The sequence below is a fragment of the Gossypium hirsutum genome, chromosome A08 (genome assembly GCF_007990345.1).
Source record: "Gossypium hirsutum isolate 1008001.06 chromosome A08, Gossypium_hirsutum_v2.1, whole genome shotgun sequence".
Lineage (NCBI taxonomy): Eukaryota > Viridiplantae > Streptophyta > Magnoliopsida > Malvales > Malvaceae > Gossypium > Gossypium hirsutum.
The window spans coordinates 110,280,959-110,305,163 of NC_053431.1; the positions used below are offsets into that span (position 1 = coordinate 110,280,959).

Below are 24,205 nucleotides of genomic sequence, written 5' to 3' on the forward strand. Positions count from 1 at the left end.
TGGTTCACTGGGACGGAATAGGGCTGTAATGAAATAGAGTTGTAATAGAATAAAGCTAATGGAATAGAGTTGTAATTAGTAATTCAATTGTTTGGTTGAATGTAATGGAATAGAATTGTAATAGTATTCTTGTGTTTGGTTGAATGGAATAGATTTGCAATAGAATAAGGAAAAAAGCTAAATGGAGAGATGGGAAATGATAAAAATCTTGGTAGGTTTAATGTTCCTCAATATCTATACATATAAGCGTTGAATTTGTAGACATTTCACTAACATCAACTCCTACAGTTTAAAACTATGCTTGCATTTGCCAAGGATGCAAGCATCTATTAAAAGTGGCTAAAAAAACACTATAATATAGAATTTTCAGGACTACAAACATGATTCACAATCCATATACCCTTTTATTATGTACAAAAACATAGATACCCTATTTAAAATTCTTGTATAAAATCGACATAGTAAATCCTTGACACTTGGATAACAACAACAGATGAGTGGTCCAGATTTCTCTAGAGGAAATTGCTTTAAATACCATTATAGTAACCACGAATGTTATTTGAGCTCTGGTGATCGGTACTCCTTTCACCGCTGAAATTGCTTCATTGAGTTTGGTTGTGTGATGAACCACTTGCTTCATCCTCTACAATCGAAACAAATTAAGTTATTTAAGCTACAAGTATTATCTAAAAATGGGGCCTAAATTTAATGTGATGTGATTTGCAAGAAATGGTGTTGCTTTTGAATTTGGACTCTTAAATGATGAAATGTGTATATCTTTTTCATAATTATTTGCATTGTAGAGGGTAATAAATGAGACAAAATATTTATAATGTTCAGATCAACATGTTCAATTTAGTAAATATCTTTATCAGATCAGTTAAAACTTTAAATTTACAAATATTCCCAATTTTCCAGGAAAGTTCAAAAAATATAAGAAAAAGTGAGAACATTATCATACCTTGTCATCACTGTAACTTTGGAATAGCAGATTCTAGTTTAGTTGTTGTTGTTTATGCCTTTGTTGAGTTTCAAAAATGATGATGCAAAAAGTAGCAACAGCAACACCAAAAGAGTATGTGGCTCCAATACCAGTCAAACTCTATTTCCATAAATTAAGGCCACCAGAGCTTTCTTCCCAGTTGACATATTTGTTCTCAGCTTTCTTTTCCACCAAATCTTTTATTTTGGAGAACTCATGTTCTCCAAAAACCTAGTTTCATTGACAAAATTAAACGTACCTACAGCATCCAATTGAGGGATAACTACTCTTTTGCTAAGCTAATCAGACCTCAAGCCCTTGAATTGCTATTACAGGTTGTACTGTAATAGAGGTTGATTCCATTTAGCCCATAATAGGCTATTACCTTAAACCAAACAATTGTTTGTGTGGGCCCATTGAATAAAGCTGGAATGCGTAAGCTATTCCATCATACCAAACATGTTGTAAAAGAAATTTGGATTTCGTAGCCAATTATTAAAAATGAGTTATTTAGGTCGATTTTAATATGGAAATATAAAATAAAATTTTATAATTTAGAAGGAATTCAATATTATAGTAACAAATTAATTAAGATTATAAATATATAAAAAAAATTGCAATCATTTATTTAATTGATTTTAATATTTTAAAATTTAAAATTTCAGTATTAAAAAAAAAAGAAATTTAAAATTTTCAGCAATGATGATCAAAATAAAAGTGACCTAAAACTTGGATGACCGAAATGGAAGAGATTTTAATGATTAAAATGAAAAAAACCTAGCACTTGGATGACTGAAATGAAAATGTAAACATGATGTAGCATGTATAGTTAATTAAAATAAAAGTAATCTAAAACTTGAAAGATCGAAATGAAAGTGTAAACATGATGTGACGTGTACAATTAACCGCCGTTAAAAATTTAATGCTTGGATAACTAAAATGAAAACGACTTAAAAGTTAAGTGATCAATTGGGGCAGTTTACCCTTACTTAAATGACTTCCCCAAATGTCAAACTTGGAACCAGTCTTAAAACATCGTTGAGGTGCACAACATGGCTTGTTGAACAAAAATGAACATTGCATCGACATCCTCTGTAAATTTATGTCTTCATATTATTCTCTTACATTATTATTTTGCATTTATGTTCAAAGGATTTGTTATGATTCTTACTATTATCGACCCGTTACTGAATTGCTACCCGGTTGTTTGATTGGGTCCTCACCCATACTCTATGCGGTTTACACTTTGGGTTCGCATGCATGGTGCTCACACCATTCTATGAGACCGCATAATATGGGTTCGCACTACCATGTAAGCAAACCCACATCTAGAAAACACGTGTTAACCCTAGAGTAGGGTACGTGTTGACATGCATGGGAACCTACCTACAATATCTCATCTATGAATAATAACCATATCATATAAATACACAATTTAACCTATCTGAAAGATACACACTCTAAATTAATCAACAACTGGTACGTGAGCATGGACAGACTTTTGATTTTTAGATTTTTAGATTGCTAGAAAACCAAAAATGACTCGCCTCAACGAGAATTTCCCCACTAATTTTCCATCAGGCTAGACAAGAGGTTCTTGCACTGACAATTAACCAACCAGAGAATTTGGGTAACTCAGGCCATGCAGATGCTTCCAACTCTTTTGATCTCAATGCTCTATTTGGTCAGGGACCGTTATTTCCCTCTGATCAGAAAGCATGGCCACTAAAATTGTTTAATTTGTAGTAGTGGTTGAGGTTGATGAAGGAACAAATGACTCAACAAAATGCTAGGTTTGAGCAGCAACAAGTGTTTCAGCAAGAACTGTTAAGAGAGAACGAAGAATTGAGGAGGAATATGCAGTTTAACAACTCTGATTTTCAAAATCATGTCTCACCTGCAAAAGAGGAGGATGTAGGGGCACATACAAAGCCATGACAGAATGAAATGGATGCTTTGTATAGAGATGTATGAGTATTGCATCATGATGTGTAAGATATGAACTGGTTGTTTTGTTCTAACAACCTAATTTCTCATGAAATTGTAAGCCTACCAACTGAGTTTAAAGTTTCAAAAGAAATGCTCAAAGGAAGAAGGGATTTTTGAGCACATCTCATGCAAAATAATGATTATATAAATGTGCTAGGGGCTTTTGATACAATAAAATGTAAAGCTTTCTCGACGAACATTAGAAGAAGTATAAAAAATTGGTATTTTTCTTTACCACAGAGTTCCATTCAAAGCTTCCCAAAGCTGGGCCAAATGTTCTTAGAAAGGTGTCGAGCCCATAGAACAATAATGAGCACTCCTATGAGTTTGATTTCAGTAAAACAGAGGGATGGAGAATCTTTGCAAGATTATGTCAAACGATTCCATGCAGTTACGTTAAATAGAAAGAATTTGGAGGACCAATGGGCCATTGATTCCTTTATCATAGTAGTCCAAAATGAGCACGTGCAATATTCGTTTACTAATAATAGGCCAAAAGTTTGACAGATTTGTATGAGAGGGATAATAAGTTCACTAAAGTAGAGGAAATTAAGAGGATAGCTCACAATACTTTCTAGAGGGATAACAAACAATTTAGAGGTCAACAGGGAGTTCATAGTCATCAGGGTTCTCTTTCTCAGAGTCCACGCGTACAAGGTGGGGAACACCATAAGAACTATTTTTTAGAATGAATCATCAAGGGCATTTTAGATACCTCAGGCTGAGCACATAAAAATAGTACGTTCCTTATGGAAAGTTTGAAACTTATACTTCCTTAAATGCTATAAATGCCTACATTCTTAGTCAGGTTAAAAGTTTGGGCATTTTGCTAAGCCCTCCACCCATGCACCATAATCAGTCAAAAGCCAATTCGAGAGACATGTGTAATTTTCACAATGACAAAGGACATAAGATTGAGGATTGTATTTTTTTTTGAAATGTGCTATTAAAGAGGCAGTTAGAGATAACGAGATAAAATATTTTATGGCTCAAGATGCTACACCGTCAAGTTAGAGTTTACGGGGCATTGGCAAGGCTAAACAAAATGTTAGAGGCATAATACATGTAATAATTGGTACAGATGAAGAGTGGACAACCTCTAATACAAAGAGAAAGACTCATCTTGGAAGTGTAATCTCAATCAGTCCACTGAAGAGACTGCATCAGCAAGAAAAGTGGAAGGTAGAGTTTAATGATGAAGATGAGGATTCAATATGTAATGAAGAAGGAAATGATCCAATGGTCGTGTCAACAACTATAGTAGGATTTAAGGTGACGAGAATTTTGGTTGATAGTGGCAGTGTTGTGGATGTGTTAATTTGGGACGTATACCAGAAGATAAGGTCGAAGGAGCAAGCTTTGAGGATGGCAAACCCTTTGTATAGTTTCGCGAACCATCCAGTCGAGGTGAAGGGATGCATTACCCACCTGTTACCTTGGAGAATAGTGAGCACACCACCACAGAATATGTTAGTTCTTTGTGGTGGACCATCCAATAACTTATAATGTCATTTTTTGGTGTCCCATTATGAGATTGGCTAAAATGATTATTGTCATAACTTTTTGTATGAAAATTAAGTTTCCCACTAGGATAAGAATAGGTTTTATGAAGTCTGACAAATGAACAACTAGACAGTGTCATATGTTATCAATCAAGTAAACATATGAACAGGTACCATAGAGTCAGAGTTCGCAACAGACAGAAGTAGCTACTCAAGTTTTAGATTTGGATAGTTTGAATGTCAAAAGTGATGAGAGAATTCACAAGCCAGAAGTAGTAGAAGTTACAAAAACTTTGCAGTTGTTTTATGATAACACAAATAAGTTGGTAAAGATTTCATCAGCGTTGGCAAAATAAGAAAAAGAGAATCTGGTCTGATGTTTAAGAGAGAATTCAAACATTTTTTCATGGTCAACTGCAGACATGCCTAGTGTGGATCCTTAAGTGATTGTTTGTAGGCTAAACATGTCTCCTGAAGTAAAACTAAAAAAATAAAAAATAAAAAAGGTTCACTCCACAGGTCTTGGAGGCCATTAAGCAATAGGTAGGAAAGTTACTTTCAACGGGATTTATCAAGGAAGTGGCGTACCCAGACTAGGTATCAAATGTTGTGATGTTAAAGAAGGCCAATAGAAAGTGAGAATGTGCATTGATTTCACCAGCCTTAACAAAGCTTGCTCAAAGGCTTGCTTTCCTTTACCCTTGATCGATAAGTTAGTAGATGCGTCATTGGGCCATAAATTTTATGAGTTTTATGGATGCATTCTCGGGTTATAACCAAATTTCTATGGCTCCAAAAGATCAGGATAAAACAATCTTTGTCACGAAAGAAGGTTTGTTTTGTTATCAAGCCATGCCTTTTGGGTTGAAGAACGCAAGTGCAACCTACCAGAGATTGGTTAATAAGATTTTCAGAGAATAAATTGGTTATAGTGTTGAGGTCTATGTTGATGATATGTTGGTAAAGTGCTCTAATTTGAGGGTGCATATTTAGGATTCGCCTGAGGCTTTTGTTGTTCTATGAGCCCATAGCATGAAGTTGAATCTAAAAAAGTGTGTTTTCAGTGTGAGAGTAGGAAAATTCTTAGGCTTCTTGGTTTCAAAAAGGGGCATTGAAGCAAACCCTGAAAATATTCGGGATATGTTTCCCCCAAAGACCATCAGCGCCTAATAGGGAGAGTGGTCACACTCAACAGGTTCGTCTCTAGAATAACAGATAAGTGCTTACCCTTTTTCAAAGCCTTAAGAACTTTTTTTAGTTAAATAGAGGTGTAACACCCAGTTTTGGTAGGTTTTGAAATTGGCAGGTTAACTGAGTAGTATTTTGGACGGGGTAGTGCTATCCACCCAACTGATACTCTTGGCATGAAAAGTGGGCACATGGCAAGCATTGGATTATTACGATGAATTGTTTTAGAAAAAGGATGAATTGTTAAGAAAATGAGCTTAGTAATAAATTAAGGAATTTTAGGTAATTGGGTTACCGCTGTAAAGTTTTGGTTAGTCATGGTACTGGTTATGTTCTAACAGGATGGTTAGAAACGAACGATGAAATTGCTATATATATATATCTGTGTTGGGTTTTTGTACACATTTCTCTATAGCTGTAAACCACTTATATGGCAGATTGAATAGAATTATGAAGTGTGTCAAGTTTCCATAAGGACAAAGGTTGTATATTAGATAATCAGTGTAGAAGGCCCAAATTGCCCGGCCCAATTTCAACCTAAACCACTTAACCCCATCCCATCGTCCCATCACCTGCAAAACAACAACAGAGAACCAAAACAAAACGCAAACAGTAGCAGACAAAACACAAAGAAACAAAGAAGAAAAAACAAAAAGGGGCAGAAAAGAAGCAAGAGAACAAGGAAATAGATAATAGCAAATCCATGGTATTTCGGCTATAAAGCCTGAAATCCTGGATTTTTTTTGGGTACAAAAACAAGAATATTGTAAAAGGGGAGGAGAGATTTAAAAAAAAAAAAGAGATTGAAGAAAAAAAAAGTGTAATCTCTCTGAAGATTTTTCTTTAAAAAAACAGAAAGCAATACAAAAAAAAGATAATAACAAAGCCATCAAAAAAAAGAAGAAGTGCAAACCGGCTTAAGGTTTTTTCTTTTTTATTTTATTATTCGAATCCATCTCTTCTCATTCATGTATTAAAATATATCAAGGTATATATATAAGAAATATATAATAATAATAACCTTTTTGAAATTTTCGGCCACCGTGCGCGGTGGCCGGCGATGGTGGCCGACGGCGGCGGATGGCGGCAGACGGAGCCGGAGTTTGGTCGGAGGGAGAAGGCCTTGAGAGAGTTTGAGAGAAAAGGGTTAGTTTTTTTTTTATGAAATGGGAAAAATAAGTTTTTTTTTAAGAATTTTGACTTATATAGCCCCATCAAAATGACGTCGTTTTGGGTTTAAGCCACTAATGCCAAAACGATGTCATTTTGGCTCTTAACCCATGGCCGACCCGCGACCCGACCCGCTCCAACTTCAGGATCCGCGTGTTTTCATTGGAGGGGCTATTTGCGCGTTTAGCCCCTCCGCTTTTATTTACTTTGCAATTAAATTATTTTTTTATTTTTAATTTGGCACCAAAATTTGTCGCAATTTTCAATTTAATCCTAGCTGATGCTGTGCATTTTATAAAAGGGATTATTGCACTTTAGGCCCTCTGTTGTTTCACGCGCATTTAAATAGGCCTTTTTCTTTTTTTTTATTTTAAATTTGCCCCAACACTTCGTTTTTAATTCGAATTTAGTCTCTTTTTTAATTTAAGTTGATCTTTATATTATCTTTGCTACTTTAATTTTTAATATTAGTTCCAATAATATTATATATATGATTTTAAATACACTCTTTTATTTTCTTTTATTATAAATATTATTATTTTATTTTCTTTACGTTATTATTATATCGTATCGTTTTTTTATCATATCATTATTATTTTTCATGTACACATTATTTATATTATTTTCATGATTATTATTGTGTTTATTTTTACTACTATTATTGTATTTATTATTAGTATTAGTATTATAATTACTATTATCATACTTATATGTATATATATTTATATGTAAAGTTATCAATGGTTATTTTAATATTATCATCATCTTAATATTAATATGTACTTATTTTTAACATATATATATATGTATATATTTATGAAGTATTATTAATAATTGTTTTGTAACATTATTATTATTATTTCTAATGTGTATGTATTATATATATTTTTAATACTATATTATGTATATATTATATTATATATATACATATATATATTTATTATATTTTTATGTATATATTTTTAATATCACATTATTCATATGTTTTTTTATATATTATCCCATGTAAATACTTTCAATACTACATTATGCATATATTTTTGTCTCTATTATATATATACTTTTAATATTCAATACTATTATTATGAATATGTTTTTGGTATACGTATGTATATATATATATTTTTTTTTTCTTTATTCATATATTATTATCATTATTTTCTACGTTATATTATTATTATTATTATTATTATTATTATTATTATTATTATTGTCATTGCCATTTTTGTTGTTCCATGTTTTATTCATTTTCATTTATTCGTTAATTTGCTTATGTCTTCGATCATTTCATTTTCCTCATGCATTTGTTTATATTTACATATTACTAGTCTTGCTATTACTTCATCTTTTATAATTACTCATATTATTGTTTTTGACACTGTCGCACCTATTATGTTATTATTCATATTAATATTATAATTTGCTTTTATGTTTTACTATAAATCACGTTATTTTTCTTACTCAATCTATTAAAACAATTCTTTCATAAAAGTAATATTCCGTATTAGGTAATTCGAGATAATCGTACCCTAACTTACTGGGTTTTGATTTTTCTTATTTAACCTAAATAATGGAATATTCCTTTTAATCACAATGTGAGTTTAAAAAAATGTTTATTTTTGGAGATACGAGGTGTGGTGCCCTAACTTATCGGGTATGACATGTTGTTACCTCGAAATAAGATTTTTCGCAAATAAAGGCAATACTCGGTGTTTGATGATTCGAGAATCATACCTTATCGTGCTAGGTTGTGATTTCTCGTTTGCTCAAAAACAATCGAATATTCCTTTAGGTTTTCACCCATGCTTATTAAAAACCTTTCAAAACAAAGGATGTTCGATGATTGGATATTTGAGAATCGTGTCCTATCGTGTTGGGTTGCGCTTTTTCATTTATTCTAAGCAATCAAAGATCCCTTTGAAGTTTCATCCAAATTTTCTAAAAACCCTTTAAAACGAAAGAAGTGTTTGATGTTTGGGCAGTTCGGGGAATAGTGCCCTATTGTGCTGGGTTGCAATCTCCCGTCTGACCGAAATAATCAAATATCTCTCCGGGATTTCACTCGTATTTTCCAAAGTGAGGCAATGATCAATGTTTGGGAATTCGAAGAATCGTGCCCTACTGTGCTGGGTTTCGATTTTTCATTGGACTAAATAGTTGAGCATCCTTTCGTGATTTTCGAATTATAAATTTTTGGACATCGAAACAAGAAGATTTTTGACAATTAACTCGGGTTATTCAACTTTTATTAAAAAAAGCCACATTTCAAAAACATTTTTAAGACATAAGGACAGTATTTAATCGATTTGGTACCAATTTTGGGCGTAATGAGGGTGCTAATCCTTCCTCATGCGTAACCGACTCCTGAGCCCGTTTTCTAAAATTTTTGTAGACCAAAATTGTTGTTTTAGTAAATCATAAATGTTTTATTAAAATAGCCAAATTTTTAGGTGATCCGATCAAACCAAAACAAAAGATCAGTGGCGACTCCATGCATTTGTTTTTCAAAAGTCGATTACCCCTTTTTTTTAAATTTTAAAAATTTTAAATCGAGGAATGGTTTCAACAGCTTGGCGACTCCACTGGGGAAAATAAGAGATTCAAGCCTCAAAATTGATTATTTTTGTTCTTTTGTCGAAAATTTAAAATTTGGTTTTTAACAGATGATCCTTTTACTTCATTTGTTTTGGTTCAAGTCCTATAGAATACTTTTGCATTGCATTGCATGACCGTTGTGGTCACACCTTTTAAGTGGGAGTGAGAAACTTTGCTTTCGTGAGGTTTTCACCTCCGCATGGGCTAGGAGATCGCTTCCGGAATACATCCGTACTTATGTCTTCGTGAGGTTTTCACCTCCGCATGGGCATAAAGAAATGTATTCCCGTGAGCTGAACTTGGTCCATATGAGCCTATAATGGGTGAGGACCGAGGAATCTGCTGGTTCGGGTACCTTATCTCTAGAACTAAACCGCATATAGTAAACCTTAGGAACCATCCTTGGATGAAGCCGCGTCGAGCCTTAGTACTTACCCGTATATGCGTCATAATTATCGTTTATGTGCTTGTATTCTATCGCTATTATTTGATACTAACCAGTGTTTTGTTTGGTTTTGTCTTTTTTGCATAACATTGCATACTAAAGGAGGCGTTAATTCGTATTCAATTACTAAGTTAGAAAATTTGACATGGAGAATGAATTTCTTAGTAAAGTCGAGGATAATGCGACCGTTCGTGCATGGTCGAAGAGGCTGCAATCAAAGAGAGAGGATAGCTTGGCACAAGGGTATGTATCGGAGTTGCAAGATTTCACTCGCGTCAATGTAGTACAGAACGAGCTGCAAGAGTTGAGAGACATTTGGGCTAGTTGGAATAAAGGAATCAATCAATTGTTTTACCAAAATTATGGTGACGTATCCTACCTGCTAGACATTAGAGTGGATAAGAATTTGTTCCGAGCCTTGGTGCAGTTTTGGAATTCTGCGTACAAGTGTTTCACTTTTGGAGAAGTGGATTTGGTACCTACCATAGAGGAATACACTACTTTGCTCAGGTGTCCCAAAATTCAGGTCCGGATGACTTATGCTCGGGTTTTTAGTAGTTAGACTTTCGTGAAGAAACTGATGAGCATTTCTGGGATGAGCGAGCATTGGGTCATTACTCGGATTCAGCAAAAAGGAGATAGCAAATGTATCCCTTGGGAGAATTTGCGAGATTTGATCTTGACACATCTAGATAAAAGAAAGAGGGTTGATATATTTGCCTTAAGCATCTACGGATTAGTGATCTTTTCTAAGGCTTTGAGGCACGTGGACGAGGCGATCATTGACTTGTTTGATTGCCTTGAAAAGGGAATCACACCGGTGCCGGCAATATTGGCAGAAACGTTAAGATCTTTGAGCTCATGTCGAAAGATAAGCAAGGGGCGATTCATTGGATGTGCACAATTATTGATAGCATGGTTCCACAGACACTTTTGGAAGGTAGATAAAGTTTCCTATCGAGTCTTCTCCGAGGGTTATTTCCCGCTGAAAGAAGAAGCAGCTATACAGAAGAGAGAGGATATCTCAGAGGAGAAGTGGATGGACATTCTTCAGAACCTCAGGGAGGAGGATATCGAGTAGAGAGCTTATTGGATGGTTCCTGACGAGATCATGTACCGATGTGGTAACTTCGATTGGGTGCTATTGTTAGGAATTTGGGGAGCTACCAGGTATACTCCACTGTTAGCCTTGAGGCAATATAAGTCGAGGCAGTTTGTACCCACGACCTATGGGCTTGCTCAGAGTGAATTCTCATTTAAATGTGCTCATTATAAGAAAAGAGTTCAGGAGTTATCGGATGCTTGGAAACAAACTTGTTTGATGAAGAGGTTAGCCGTCGGTTCCATGGTAACGCCCGAGTATAGCGAGTGGTTTAAGAAGAGGACTAATGATAATATTCCTAGGCCAAGCTTGGAAAATGCTCGACCTATCGGGGAATAATTACAAGTCACCCCATCAGAATTGAAAATTATAAGGCGAGATTTCGAGAAGAAGAGTTCGGAGCTCGGGAAGAAGATCGAACAGTTAGAAGAAGAGAAGATGCATCTAAGGTTAGATGCTGATGTTCAGAGGTCAGAGGCTGAGAAATGGAGAAAAGGAAAAACTAAGGCCGAAGAAGACCTAAACAGCTTGAAGACGGACTACAAGAAGCTGCGCCTATCTATGAGGACTGCGGGTTTAGGTAAGACTTCCAAACAATGGCGTCACAAAATTCGAGAAGAAAAAGCCAATACTGATCGGTGGGAAAGAAAATTTCGAGAAGCTCAATCACGAAACGAAGATTTGGAGAAGAGTCTGTCGGTAAGTAGAAATGAGCGAGGGAAATTAAGTGCTAGAGTGGCAGAACTCGAGAATTCTCTGCATCAGTACCGAAACCGCAACACCGCAATAGAGTTGAGGGCAAGCTTGAGCAAGATAGAAGAAATGAAAGGAAGAATAGGAGAGTTAGAGGCATCACTGCAGAACTGTGAGATGCGGATCCAGTTTTTCGAGGCAAACGAGGATCGTTGGAAAGAGCAGCTTCACCATGCGCAAGACTAAGTAAGAAACAGAGATTACCTTATGGGGGAAGCCATAACCCAGATTCGGGAGGTAGCAGACTACTTGCAAACTTTAGCGGTTCAAGCGGACACTGAGGGTGAAGTATGAGTTGGAGTCGGATCGCGGACAAGAGCTGGCCTCGTTGCTTAGAAAAATTAGGACTTTAAGTGTTAGAGCGAAATTTTATTTGTAATTCGACTTTATGTAAAAGATTTTATTTTCGAGTGAAATTTTCTAAGGGCAATTGAATCAAAATTGATGCCTCCTTTGTATTCATGCATTTGCATTACATCATATCATTATGCATTAAAGGCCATAAGAGTTTTCTAATTAATTAATTAAAAATTATTTCAGTAACCTGGAAACCAACGAAAACCAACCAACCACGCACCCCTATGGTACAAGAAAAAAATCAATAGATAAGAGACTCGAAAAATTGGAGCAAATGCAAAAGAACATGCAAGAACAAATGCAGTCTTAGATGGAAGAGCAGCTAGCCAAGATTCAACGAGAGATGAAGGAGAAAATGATGGAGTCCCAAAGAGAAATGATGTCCTAGTTATCCAAATTGCTGTTGGGAGGAATAGATAAGGGAAAGGGCCCCATGGACCAAATTGAGGAAATGAATGAAGATCTTCAATACCCCCTGGCTTTACTCTGGCGTATATACCGATGAAGCCCGAGATTAACCTACAAAAACCATCGGTCATAATCATACCCCAGCAAGTTCAAGCCGGAGCTTCAATTCCGATGAACTTCCAAGCTGGCTCAGGCTCTAACTTTGTCAAAAACCCGAACTATCCGCCCGTTCCCGACTTGGATGAAGTTACTGAAGAGGAAAATGCGAGGATGGATTCACAAAAACAATTGGAAGAACGGTGTAGATGGCTTGAGGAAAAATTCAAAGCCATGGAGAGCGCGAATCATCATCAAGGGATTGATGCCAAGGATCTGAGTCTGGTCCCAGATTTAGTCTTCCCCCCTAAATTCAAAATACCTGATTTCGAGAAATACAATGGAACAAGTTGCCCTAAAGCCCACATCACCATGTTCTGCAGGCGAATGACGGGATATGTTAACAATGACCAGCTACTAATCCACTACTTTCAAGATAGTCTAGTTGGAGCGGCGTCTAAGTGGTATAATCAACTGATCCGAGCCAAAATTAACTCATGGAAGGACCTGGCTCAGGCATTTATGAAACAATACAATCATGTGATGGACATAACCCCCGACAGAATCACTCTCTAGAATATGGAGAAAAAGTCAAATGAAAGCTTCAGACAGTATGCACAAAGGTGAAGAGAGGTGGCCATACAAGTTCAGCCGCCACTTCTAGAAAAGGAGACGACAATGCTCTTTATCAACACCTTGAAAGCCCCTTTTATCACCCATATGTTAGGAAGCGCCACAAAAAGCTTCTCCGACATAGTGATGACGGGGGAAATGATCGAGAATGCTATGAGGAGCAAAAAAATAGAGTCGGGAGAGAGTGCCAGAAAGTCGGCCCCAAGGAAAAGGGACAATGAAGTGAACAACACGAGCACATTCAACAAGGGGCAGTCCAAGTCAATTACCGTAAATCAACCCAAAACGGTGACTACCAATCAACAAAGCTCTGTAAGACAAGAATCCAATGCGAGGAAGAACACAGAAAGGCCACAATTCACCCCTATACCCATGACATATAGGGAGTTATACCAGAACCTGTTCAATGCTCATGTAGTATCCCCTTTCTACCTAGAGTCATTACAGCCCCCGTATCCCAAATGGTATGACACAAACGCCCAATGTGAATACCACGCGGGAATTACCGGACACTTAATCGAGAATTGCACTGCGTTCAAGAAAGTAGTCGAAAGACTCATTAAGGTGGGGATTGTAAGATTTGATGACCCAGCCACGCCCAATATAGCAGAAAACCCACTCCCCAATCATACCACCCAAGGAGTGAATGGGATAAGTGAAGGCTTGAACAAGAAGACCAAGTATGAGGTGGCAGAAGTCAAGACCCTATTGAGGCAGGTATGGAAGGAGATGGCTAAGAGAGGATTGATTGTGTTGGATTCGAGGGAAGAATCCAAAGAAGAGAGAAACTACTGTGAGTTTCACGACAAGGTGGGGCATGAAATCCAAGATTGGGTGGAGTTCAGAGCCCTAGTACAAAACATGATGAACAATAAAGAAATTGAATTCTATGAAGAGACCGAGAACCCCGTAGAGGGAGATATATGTGCATCAGAGGGAGAATTAACAGCACAAAATCGAACGCCTAACTATCCCGTGGTGATCATTTCGAGACGCAAAAATAATGAAGCCAGAGTACAAATGCCACCGAGGGTCATAATCCAAAGACCTGCAGTTTTCCCTTACAAAGACAGCAAAAAGGTCTCACGGAATTATGATTGCAGTGTGATGATGCCGAGAAAGGAGAGCCCGGTTGACGCTTCAAGAGAGGACCAAGGCAAGGGTTTCTATACACGTAGCGGGAGGCGTTACGATACGACGAATGAGGAGGTGCAACCCACAAAAGGAAAAGCCCAGGTGGTTGAGGAAATGAAGGGAAAAGCAACCAAACCTATTAAGAAGCCAGTTAACGAAGATGAGGCCAAAGAGTTTTTAAAATTTCTAAAGCATAGTGAATACAGCGTGGTGGAACAGCTACGTAAACAACCAGCTCGTATTTCGGTGTTAGCCTTACTTCTAAGCTCGAAAGTTCATCGTAGCGCGCTAATAAAGGTCTTAAACGAGACATACGTTCCCAATGACATATTTGTTAACAAGCTGGACCGTTTGGTGAACAACATAAATGCCGACAATTATATCTTCTTTAATGACGACGAGATACCACTCGGGGGCATGGGGTCGACTAAAGCTCTGCATATCACCACGCGCTGTAAAGGGTATACGCTGCCAGGCGTACTGATTGACAATGGGTCAGCTTTGAACGTCCTGCCTTTGACCACCCTGAATAGATTACCTATAGACAGCTCTCACATGAAGGAGTGCCAGAACATCATAAAAGCATTTGATGGCACAGAGAGAAAGGTGATGGGCAGAATCGAGGTACCTCTTCAAATTGGGCCAAACACATATGAGGTGGATTTCCTCGTAATGGACATCAAGCCCTTATACAATTGCTTGTTAGGAAGGCCCTGGATACATTCGGCTGGGGCAGTGCCTTCCTCGTTGCATCAGAAATTGAAGCTAGTATCGGAAGGGAGATTGATAACGATCAAGGCTGAGGAGGATATTATTGCAACTGTGAGCAATAATGCACCTTATTTGGAGACAGATGACGAAGCAATCGAATGCTCATTTCGATCTTTGGAATTTGTTAATGTGATGTTCATCGCCGAGGGAAGCAAAATTCTGGTGCCAAAATTGTCTAAAACCACAGGATGAGCCTCCAGCTGATGATCGGAAGAGGGGCCCTACCCGGAAGGGGACTTGGAAGACATCTGCAATGAAGGGTTGAAACGCCAATGCCAAAAGACAAGAGAGATCGCTTCGGTTTAGGATTTAAGCCGGATACGAAACAAATGAGAAGGAAGCTGGAAAAGAAGCAAGAAAGAAGAAGCGCTCGATTAACGGGGGAGGAAATCAAGTGGGAATCAATGACATTCCCCCATATATCGAAAACATTTGTGTCCGGGGGAATCATTCATCCCGAGAAAGACACACCAATAACGGGAGCTATAGAAGAAAGGCTGGAAAGCTTGGACATCAACGTCATATGCGAAAAGGAGATCGGAAGAGAGAATTTGACGGGCATTTGCCTCTGCACGCCTGGAAGTGTTCTGGACAACTGGACTGCGGAAGAGATTCCGGTAGTTTTTAGAACGGATTCAGAGTAATGTCCAAAACACACTTATTGCTCTAGGCCTAGGAGTAATAAGAATCTTTTGTGAAATAGGCCGATGTTTAAAAACGACATTTCAGTAAAATGCACAGTTATTATCATTTTTGAGCAAATGTTATCTCGTACTTTCAATTCCATTCATAACCATACAAATGATTACTTTCGAATTCTTTTATTCTTGAAACATTCTTTTAAATATTCTTTCATTCGTCATTCATAATCATATCACGCAAATAAATGTTTCGAATTCTTTTAATTCTTTGTATCTGCCTTCATCCTCATAACAGGTCCCTAGATATTAATGATACGAGTGACACTGCTAGCGACTCAGAATTTCCTTTCGAGCAAGATGTGTGTATGGATGATTATCAGGATTTTGAAAATGACCAAGGCTGTAACCTATCTCCTGATTTATTGAGGATGGTAGAACAAGACGAGAAACAAATCCTACCTCACAAAGAATCAGTCAAAATTGTGAGCTTAGGAGGAGGATATGAGGTGAAGATCGGAACATGTATCACTGCGGAGATGAAGCGAGACATCATTGAATTACTTCAAGAATTCAAAGATGTCTTCGCATGGTCATACCAAGATATGCCCGGGTTGGACACTGACATTGTGGTACACCGACTCCCCATAAAAGAAGAGTGTAAGCCTGTTCAGCAAAAACTCCAAAGAATGAGGCCCGACGTTTTGCTAAAAATAAAGGAAGAAGTTCGAAAGAAGTTTGACGCTGGATTCCTAAAGGTGGTAAAATACTCAGATTGGGTAGCCAACATCGTCCCTGTCCCTAAGAAAGATGGAAAAGTGCGAATGTGTGTGGACTACAGAGATTTGAATAAAGCCAGCCCAAAAGACAATTTCCCACTACCTCATATTAACACCGTAGTGGACAACACAGCGGGACACTCACTGTTTTCATTCATGGACGATTTTTCGGGATATAACCAGATCAAGATGCATCCTGAAGATATGGAGAAAACCACATTTGTAACCATGTGGGGCACATTCTGCTACAAGGTGATGCCGTTTGGACTAAAGAATGTGGGGGCAACTTATCAAAGAGCCATGGTAACTCTTTTTCACGACATGATGCATAAAGAAATCGAGGTCTATGTTGATGACATGACAGCTAAGTCTCGAACAGAGAAGGAGCACATACAAGTCTTGGGAAAATTGTTCTTGAGGTTGAGGAAGTTTCAGCTAAAACTCAACCCCGCCAAATGTACCTTTGGAGCCAAGTCTGGAAAGTTGCTCGGATTCGTGGTTAGTGAGAAAGGGATCGAGATTGATCCAGACAAAGTTAAAGCCATACAAGAGCTATCCCCGCCGTGCACTCAGAAAGAAGTTCGAGGCTTTCTAGGAAGATTAAATTACATTGCTCGGTTCATTTCACAACTGACCGAGAAATGTGCCTTGTCTTTTGCCTCCTCAAGAAACATAACCCAGGTGAATAGGATGAAGAATGCCAAAGGGCTTTCGACAAGGTCAAACAGTATTTATCCAACGCCCTGGTGCTGATGCCACCTAACCCCGATAAGCCGTTGATACTGTATTTGGCAGTATTCGAGAACTCCATGGGATGCGTATTGGGTCAGCATGACGAGTCGAGGAGGAAAGAAAAAGCTATTTACTATCTCAGTAAAAAGTTCACAGAATGTGAGGCAAGGTATCCGCCGATAGAGAAGTTGTGTTGTGCCATAATTTGGACAACCCGAAGACTGAGACAGTATGTAACGCCCCTTACCCGAGACTGTTGCCGGAGTCGAGCACAAGGCACTACTAAACTTATTTGAGCACTTAACCAAATTTAGATAATTGATATCCTACTTTTCAGACAAGCTGTCCAACAGTTCTGATCTCTCTTCACTAAAAATTATTTATCTCATAATTCGGGACTTGGATGATGTTCCCGTCTATCCCTCTTGAAAATAGTCTCGATAAGGATTTTAAATATATAAATTAAAACTCATAATTATTTTTGTACAATTTCTAATGATTTTCTAAAATCAGAACAGGGGATCTCGAAGTCATTCAAACTCTGTCTCACAACAATTTAAATATCTTATAACATAAAATCCAATTGCATGCACCGTTTCCTCTATATGAAACTAGACTCACCAGGATTTAATCTCATATTTTATTCAGCCCTTAACTCAATTTCCACAATTTATGGTGAATTTCAAAAGATACACTACTGCAGTAACCCAAAACTGCCAAGGCCATATTTATTCATTCACCACCATTATTCACTAAATCCATACAATATCATTTCATCCATCATGGTAAGAACACATAATTATGCTTCATAAGCATAGATCCATAATCTCAATGTCATCAAGTATCAAGAACTTATTCCAAATCGTGTCATTTTCATAGTATTCACCAATTCTTAATCTTTTCGGGCCATTTTACATTTTCGTTCATAATCAAATTAGGGAACGATTACGAAATTGAGTACCTCATTATCACAATGCCATAGTAAAACTATGGTCTTGCACATAGTCACATATCACATACCGAGGCCATAGCCCAGCCATGGTCTTACACGGATCACATATCACACTGATGCCATATTCCAGATATGGTCTTATACAGTAGCACATATCACACCGATGTCATATCCCGGATATGGTCTTATACAGAAGCACATATCACATTTCTCCGAAGCCATAGCCCAGTTATGGTCTTATATAGAAATCACATTTCACATGCATGGTCTTTTCCGTCAATTCGTCTTAGCCACTGAATGAAAGTACTCAAGTCTGTTGTTCCATTTAATTTGTACTTTTATTCAAATATCATTTTACAATTATCACAGTTTAATGACATTTTATATGCAATAATATACTATATCATTCATGAAATTTTCATTTCAAAACATTAAATTACACATTGCATTATTAAAAATCATATGAACTTACCTGGACTAATTTGCAAAAGTCGTAGAAATTCAGGGACTATTCTTGAATTTTCTCCTTTCCACGATTCAGTTCATTTTCTTGATCTATAATTATAAAATCATTCCTTCATTAGCATCCATTTCAATTCTATTTCACTTCACAATTTATGCTGTTCAAATTTCGAAATTGCACTTTTACCCCAAAATTTACAATTTTCACAATTTAGTCCCTGCTCAATTCACCCATCAATTGAACTAATTTTTCTCAATTAACACTTTATTTTATCATTATAAACTATTTCAAAACCTTTTATATTCTTAATTTCAACAGAAACCTTCAATTCACAACTTTTTCACAATTAGGTCCTAAATATCATTTCCTATCAAAATCACTTAATAAAACCACCTTAATATGAAATTAGAACTTAAATTTCGTAATAATTCATCATAAAATTTCCCTATCCATCCAGGGTAACTTCCAATTTCACCCATAAAATCAAAAACTAATGAATTCTACAAGTGGACCTAATTGTAAAAGTCATAAAAACATAAAAATTATCAAGAAAAGTAAAAATTAAACTCACATGATGTAAAAATATGAAAAACCAGCTTTCTCCAGACCTTCTATGGCGTTTTGGCTGAGAAAATATGAAGAAAATATCTAGATTTTTCAATTACATCATTATTTAACTATTAACTTTTATGCTATTTCCAATTTTGCCCCTTGTTCACATTGTTTTCTTGCTTATTTCATACCCAAACCGTCCAGCCATTAACCTTTGGGTCTAATTGCTCCTTAAATCCATCTTTTTAAATACTTAAGCTATTTACTCACAATTTAACAAATTTTGCGCTATTTTCAATTTAGTCCTTTTTAATTAATTAGCCATCCAAACGTTAAAATTTTCTAACGAAAATTTAATACTAACTCAATGACACTCCATAAATATTTATAAAAATATTTATAGCTTGATTTTCAACTTTGAGGTCTCGATACCTCATTTTTTACCCGTTTGACCTAATAAATTCTTTTAATTCACTAATTTCACCATTTCACAAATTCTTCTAAATTCTTACTTGACTTATAAATATTAAATTACTATCTTGTTCAATCTTATTTGTCGAATTTAGTGATCTCAAATCACCATTTCCGACACCACTGAATATTAGGCCGTTACAACTCTCCCCCCTTTAAAAATTTCGTCCTCGAAATTTGTTACCTGAAAACAGATTTGGATACTGTGATCTCATTGGCTCCTCTGTTTCCCAGGTTGCCTCCTCCAATCCATGTCGATGCCATAACACTTTTACTAACGATACTCGTTTATTCCGTAGTTCTTTAACTTCCCGAGCTAATATTTTCACTAGTTCCTCCGAATAAGTCATATCTGATTGTAGCTCTATCTCAGTATGAGGAATCACATGTGAAGGGTCTGATCTATATCGTCTCAACATAGATACATGAAATACATTATGGATCTTCTCAAGTTCTGGAGGCAAGGCCAATCTATAAGCTACCGGACCGATCCTCTCAATGATTTCGTATGGTCCGATAAATCGTGGACTAAGCTTTCCTTTTCTACCAAACCGTAAAACTTTCTTCCACGGAGAAACTTTCAAGAACACACGATCACCCACATTGAACTCTATATCTCTTCTTTTCAAATCTGCATACGACTTTTGACGATCGGAAGCCGCTTTCAAACTTTCCCGAATAATCTGAACTTTCTCTTCAGTTTCCCAAATTAAATCCACTCCGACTAATTTCGATTCACTTAATTCTGACCAATACAACGGGGTTCTGCACTTCCTTCCATACAGAGCTTCAAACGGTGCCATTTTGATACTAGCTTGATAACTGTTATTATAAGCAAATTCAGCTAAAGGTAAGTACCTTTCCCAGCTGCCACTGAACTCGAGTATACAACACCTTAACATATCTTCCAAAATCTGAATCACTCGCTCTGATTGTCCATCTGTCTGAGGGTGAAAAGCTGTACTAAATTTTAACTTAGTACCTAAAGCTTCCTGTAGTTTATTCCAAAATCTCGAAGTAAACCTCGGATCTCGATCAGAAATAATTGATGTCGGCACCCCATGTAATCTCACAATTTCTGATACATATAATTCCGCTAACTTATCAAGTGAAAAATCTGTTCTGACCGGAATAAAATGCGCCGATTTAGTGAATCTGTCTACTATCACCCAAATCGAATCTTTTTTCTTCGGAGTCACTGGCAATCCAAATACAAAATCCATCGTCACATGTTCCCACTTCCATTCTGGAATCATTACGGGTTGTACCAAACCTGTAGGCACTTGATGTTCAGCTTTTACCTGTTGACAGATTAAACATTTTGCCACAAATTCACAAATTTCCCGTTTCATACCAGGCCACCAATACATTTTTTTCAAGTCACAATACATCTTCGTACTACTCGGATGAATCGAGTACATACTACTATGAGCCTCTGATAAGATATCCTTCTTTAATTCTAGATTATTCGGGACACAAATTCTATTACGATGGTATAACATACCACTATTATCAATAGAGTAATCTAAGTTCAAATTATCCCGAACCATTTGTCGTTTCAACACCAACTTCGGATCTTCATCTTGCAATTCCCGAATTCGTTGAAAGAATACTGGTTTTGTCTTTAATTCAGCTAATATAGAACCATTTTCATTAACAGACAAATGAGCATTTAACGCCCGAAGAGCAAATAATGATGATTTCCGACTAAGTGCATCTGCCACTACATTTGCCTTACCCGGATGATAATCAATGATAAGATCGTAATCTTTCAACAGCTCTAACCATCGCCTCTGTCTCAAATTCAACTCTTTCTGCGACAGTAAATATTTCAAACTTTTATGGTCTGTATACACATAACATTTCTCTCCATATAGGTAGTGTCTCCAAATTTTTAAAGCAAATACTATGGCAGCTAATTCAAGATCATGTGTAGGGTAGTTCCTCTCATGTGGTTTCAACTGTTGAGAAGCATATGCTACAACTTTTCCTGACTGCATCAATACACAACCTAAACCATTCAGAGACACATCACTATATACTACATATGGCACACCTGATTCAGGCTGAGTTAACACCGGAGCCTCTGTCAACATTTTCTTTAATTGATCAAAACTTTGTTGGCACTCATCAGACCATACAAACTCAACATTCTTCTGTAATAATTTAGTTATCGGTGAAGCAATCAGTGAAAAATCTTTCACAAATCGACGATAGTAACCAGCTAATCCAAGGAAACTTCGCACTTCCGTAACATTCTTTGGAGTTTTCCAATTAATCACCGCTGACACCTTACTCGGATCTACCCGTATACCATCAACTGACACAATGTGACCCAAGAATCCCACTTCATGAAGCCAAAATTCACATTTACTAAATTTTGCATATAACTGTTTTTCCCTTAATATCTGTAGTACAATTCTCAAGTGCTGAGCATGCTCGGATTCTATCTTTGAATAGATCAGTATATCGTCAATAAACACAACCACAAATCTATCCAGGTAAGACTGGAAAATTCGATTCATTAAATCCATAAAAGCAGCAGGAGCATTTGTCAAACCGAATGGCATAACTAAGAACTCATAATGACCATACCGAGTTCTAAAAGCTGTTTTTGGTACATCACATTCCTTTACCTTTAACTAATAATACCCAGATCTGAGATCTATTTTTGAAAACACTGATCGAATAAATCATCAATACGAGGCAAAGGATATTTATTTTTAATTGTTACCTTATTCAGCTGCCTGTAATCTATGCACAGCCTCAATGAACCATCCTTCTTTTTCACAAATAAGACAGGTGCACCCCATGGTGACATACTCGGTCTGATAAACCCTTTGTCTAACAGTTCTTGCAACTGCACTTTTAACTCTCTTAATTCTGCTGGAGCCATTCTATACGGTGTCACTGATATGGGAGCTGTTCCTGGAAGCACATCTATCACGAACTCCACTTCTCTATCGGGTGGTAAACCTGGTAATTCTTCAGGAAATACATCCATGAATTCATTTACAACAGATAGTTGCTCTAACTTTGATTTAGAACTTCGAGTATCAAGAATATAGGCTAAATAAGCCTCATTTCCTTTACGCAACAATTTCTGAGCAGACATAAAGGAAATCATTCTAACCATGTCATCTAAATTCCCAGACTCAACCAAAACAATATCTCCTGTTTGACATTTCAAGCTAATTCATTTTTCTTGACAATTCACTACCGCGTCATGTTTCATTAACCAGTCCATGCCCAAGATAATATCAAATTCACGAAAGGGTAGCAGCATCAAATCAGCGGGGAAATCATAGCCCTTAACTTTCAGTGGACAGTTATGACATATTAAATTAACTACCACACTTTGACCTAACCGATTTGTAACTTGTACATCATAATCAGTAGGCTCAACAAATAAGTTCTTTTCAGATGCTAACATAGTGCAAATATATGAATGAGTAGACCCAGGGTCTATTAAAGCATACACAGGAACATCATAAAGATAGAAAGTACCAGCAATTACATCTGGAGTTGTTGCTTCTTCTCTCGCTCGAATGGCATAAGTACGGGCAGGAGCCCTAACTTCTGATCGGCTAGCAGTATCTTTCATACCCGAACGAGTAGCCCCTGTAGCACTGCTCTGACCAGAGCGTCTTCCTTTTTGAGGAAGAATTTTCTGTTTCTCCCTCTGTTCCACTTCTTCTACTTGTAATTGGCGACAATCACGAATAAAGTGATCAGTGGCCCTACATTTATAACAAGCCCCTAACTTACTTCTACATTCACCGGGGTGACTTCTTCCACAATGTTGACACTTAGGCCTTTGGGTATTTTGTACACTACCCACACTAACAGCAGGTCTGTCAGATACTTTGTAATCAGATTGTCTTGGCCTACTTTTTCCTGATCTTTCCGGTACTGAAGTGGCTCGACTGAATTCCTCTTTAGATTTCTTCACTGGTAAAGCCGAAAATGACTTAGATGCACTTCTTTTGAAAGATTCTTTACTTCTTCTATCTCGTTGCATCTTTTTATTATATACTTCTTCAAGCTTCTGAGCACGATCTGATAGAACAACAAATTCTCGTATCTCAATGCCCCCTATCATCATTTTAATCTCATCATTAAGCCCTTCTTCAAATCTGATACACATTTCTTCTTCTGTGGGTACTATATCTCGAGCATATTTGCTCAGATAAACAAATTCTCTTTCATATTCAGCCACTGACTTGTTTCCCTGTCGCAAGTCGAGAAATTCTCTTTTCTTCTTATCCAGATATCTTCTACCGACATATTTCTTCTTCAATTCATTTTGAAAAAAATTCCCAAGTGATCTTCTCAGCCGGTACAACAGCTTCTATTGTTTCCCACCAGTTATAAGCTTCTTCTTTCAATAATGACACGGCACATATTAAGTAATCATCTGGTGAGCACGCCATTTGCTTAAAAACCCTCATTATACTTTGTAACCAATATTTAGCTTTAACGTGGTCATCATC

The 24,205-nt window shown here is 36.9% G+C and overlaps 2 protein-coding genes across 2 annotated transcripts; one reads left to right on the forward strand and one right to left on the reverse strand.

Moving 5' to 3' along the window:
- The first annotated feature begins 12,584 nt into the window (after positions 1-12,584).
- Positions 12,585-15,317, forward strand: LOC121205067 (uncharacterized). Its single transcript, XM_041075995.1, has 3 exons — positions 12,585-12,936; positions 13,315-13,634; positions 13,761-15,317. The coding sequence occupies exons 1-3, from the start codon at positions 12,585-12,587 to the stop codon at positions 15,315-15,317; spliced, it is 2,229 nt and encodes a 742-aa protein (XP_040931929.1).
- Positions 15,318-22,908: 7,591 nt separating this feature from the next.
- On the reverse strand, positions 22,909-23,859 carry LOC121205068 (uncharacterized). Its single transcript, XM_041075996.1, has 2 exons — positions 23,220-23,859; positions 22,909-23,138 (listed from the first exon to the last, which is right to left on the reverse strand). Exons 1-2 carry the CDS (start codon positions 23,857-23,859, stop codon positions 22,909-22,911), a joined length of 870 nt encoding a protein of 289 aa, XP_040931930.1.
- Positions 23,860-24,205: the final 346 nt, after the last annotated feature.